We start from the raw sequence: 2299 nt of genomic DNA on the forward strand, positions 1-2299 counted from the left end.
AAAAAAAAAAAAAAAAAAAAAAAAATATATATATATATATATATATAGCCTTGAAATTCACTCTTGCCTCTTGCACTGTGATTTGTGTTTTCCACATGACTTACAAATCTGTCATGCTTTTCATGAGTCTGGGCTGGTATTCCTCTATTCCTTTTCACTCCATCCTCCCTCATATTTTGTTTGCCTGTTTCATTCTAAATTCTCTTCCTCTTTCATTTGTAGACTGCACATTTATGAGTTTGTTTTCTTATTCAGGCTGGTTTTTTATTTGTTTGTTTTTTTTCTGGCCAATAGGAACCTGTGACTGATGTTCTTTCAGAGATGTTTCCTGACACTGCCAGAACCCCCACTGGAATCTAGTGAGTACCATCTGTGATACTTTGCTCATAACTGAGTACTACCATTGTTCGCAAACTATTGATTTGCATGCCTATATTTCAATTCAACATTGTAAATATGTTCTAAGGTCTTTTTGTTCCGCCTGCAGTGCTACAAAGAGACGGCCTATAAAGGGAGCTGCAGGCCGCCCTGTGCAATTTAAATACCCTGAAATGCCACTACTCAGTCCCACTACACTGGAGAGGCAGGAGATTCAGCAGCGCCTGGTGCCTCTGTGGGTTCAGATCATGGTCTTCCTCCTGGTGGTCTGCCTGCTGTACCTCATCTACTCATCCATGGAGGAGCCGCTCTCCAATCCTTTCACTGCTCTGCTCGAAGGCCTGCATGAAGCTGCTCTCATATCCACCTCACAGGACTAATCTGCCACGGACACAACAGCTTAGGTGTGCAACACTGATGCCAAAGAAGGTTCATTCAAATTTACCTCAGGCTCTAGTCAGCCAAGTGTCCTTCAGAAGATTATCTTTTTAAACCGGTGTCAGAGGAAACTTTGTGTGATCGGACTGAATGAAACCCAAAGAGAGCTACATCAGAACACCTGCATTCTCTGCCACAATGCCTGCCTTCAAAAACCATATAGGATGATATACTTGAATTGATGAGACATGTAGTTGGCTAATCCTGTGCATGGTGTGTTTTTCTCCGATTAATCTTTTACCATAGATGTGTATTTTATACAGTTTATTTGAGTTTAACTCACACAGAAACAAATCACATTCTTCTCTTACAGTCTTACACAGCTGGACTAATGAGTCATATCTATCTTGCCATTTTTAATGTGTACTTTTTGTTTGTTCGTTTTATTTGTGAGTAAATAAATTAGTTATCCTAAGATTCTTCTCTGTGTACTAATAAAGATACACGTGCAAATTAATTTATATTAACACCAGGAGGGTCTCTAGATTCCAAATTTGTGTAAATGGGACCAATGGCCCTGAAAAATACAGACAGCCAAAATGGGAAAATTATTAAATTAGCTTATTAATAGCTGTACTGTGTGAACCTCTAAAATGTGATGTAATGGTGTAAGGGACCGATAGATTAATGAAGGCAGTTATTTGGAGTACTGCAGCTCAATATTCTGTAGATTATTTCAAACTGCTCATTTATTCAATATCTAATGATCTATAATATTGTTCAATATCTTTATTGCTCAAACTGATTACTCTATTCCTGGTTACTCAGCAGATGGTTAAAAAAAATCTCAATTGCTTTTTATATGTGATTAGCTCTATACCACACAAGCCCTGGCCCCTTATGTTGCATCACCAGTTAGGCAATAAAAAATGTGAACCCTGATCATGCAGATGACTGTCATTACTCCTGAACTTCTGAAAGATGAAGATCAAAATCACGAAGAAGACAATTTTGAAGTTTTTTGGAATACTGCTGTTAATCCTTGTACTTTCAGTTTTAATTTTATTTGCTGTTGTGATTGGTAGGACATTTACATATAAAGAGAACACAGAACTTGAACAATGGCAAAATACAACCACAATTTATCCCGGTTTAAGTCTAGAACAGAAAAAGCAGCTGCTGGAAAATTTTAAAGGTAAGAAAAGCCTAATTATATCAAAAGTATACTTGCTTAGAAATTTTAAATGCTTCATAAATTTGATGGGGAAAAAGTAACAACTAAGTATTTGAGTACTTGAGGTGTTTTACTTGGACAAAAAACAAAACAAACTTGCAGACATGCAGAATATTCTGAATAGGAATGTGGTTATTTTCAGATTATGCAAAATTGATGATGCTGCTAAAAATAACATTATTTTGTGTATTTGGTGTAATGCAATGTGTTTATGTGGTTTAAGGTTCAAAAAAAACATTATTTACCATATAATGTACATTATTGTTGCTCCTCTATGCCCCGCCTTTCTGAAACGCGTCGATTTGTACA

At 36.5% G+C, this 2299-nt stretch overlaps 2 protein-coding genes across 4 annotated transcripts in view; both read left to right on the top strand.

The window, feature by feature from the left end:
• LOC107657040 (lamina-associated polypeptide 2, isoforms beta/delta/epsilon/gamma-like) overlaps positions 1 to 1231 on the top strand; it is a 9041-nt gene extending 7810 nt beyond the window's left edge. For all 3 annotated transcript variants that reach the window (XM_016445034.1, XM_016445033.1, XM_016445032.1), the window contains 2 exons: positions 295 to 359; positions 488 to 1231. In XM_016445034.1, coding sequence (XP_016300520.1) covers positions 295 to 359; positions 488 to 758 — 336 coding nt within the window. In that variant the 3' untranslated portion in view covers positions 759 to 1231. The remainder of the gene's footprint in view (positions 1 to 294; positions 360 to 487) is intronic.
• An 82-nt stretch (positions 1232 to 1313) lies between these two features.
• Positions 1314 to 2299, top strand: part of LOC107656991 (probable carboxypeptidase PM20D1.1) — a 5847-nt gene continuing 4861 nt past the window's right edge. Inside the window, exon 1 of the mRNA XM_016444962.1 lies at positions 1314 to 1951. Coding sequence (XP_016300448.1) covers positions 1738 to 1951 — 214 coding nt within the window. The 5' untranslated portion in view covers positions 1314 to 1737. The remainder of the gene's footprint in view (positions 1952 to 2299) is intronic.

Source organism: Sinocyclocheilus anshuiensis, unplaced genomic scaffold (assembly GCF_001515605.1).
Source record: "Sinocyclocheilus anshuiensis isolate Anshui unplaced genomic scaffold, SAMN03320099.WGS_v1.1 scaffold1453, whole genome shotgun sequence".
NCBI classification, from domain to species: Eukaryota; Metazoa; Chordata; class Actinopteri; order Cypriniformes; family Cyprinidae; genus Sinocyclocheilus; species Sinocyclocheilus anshuiensis.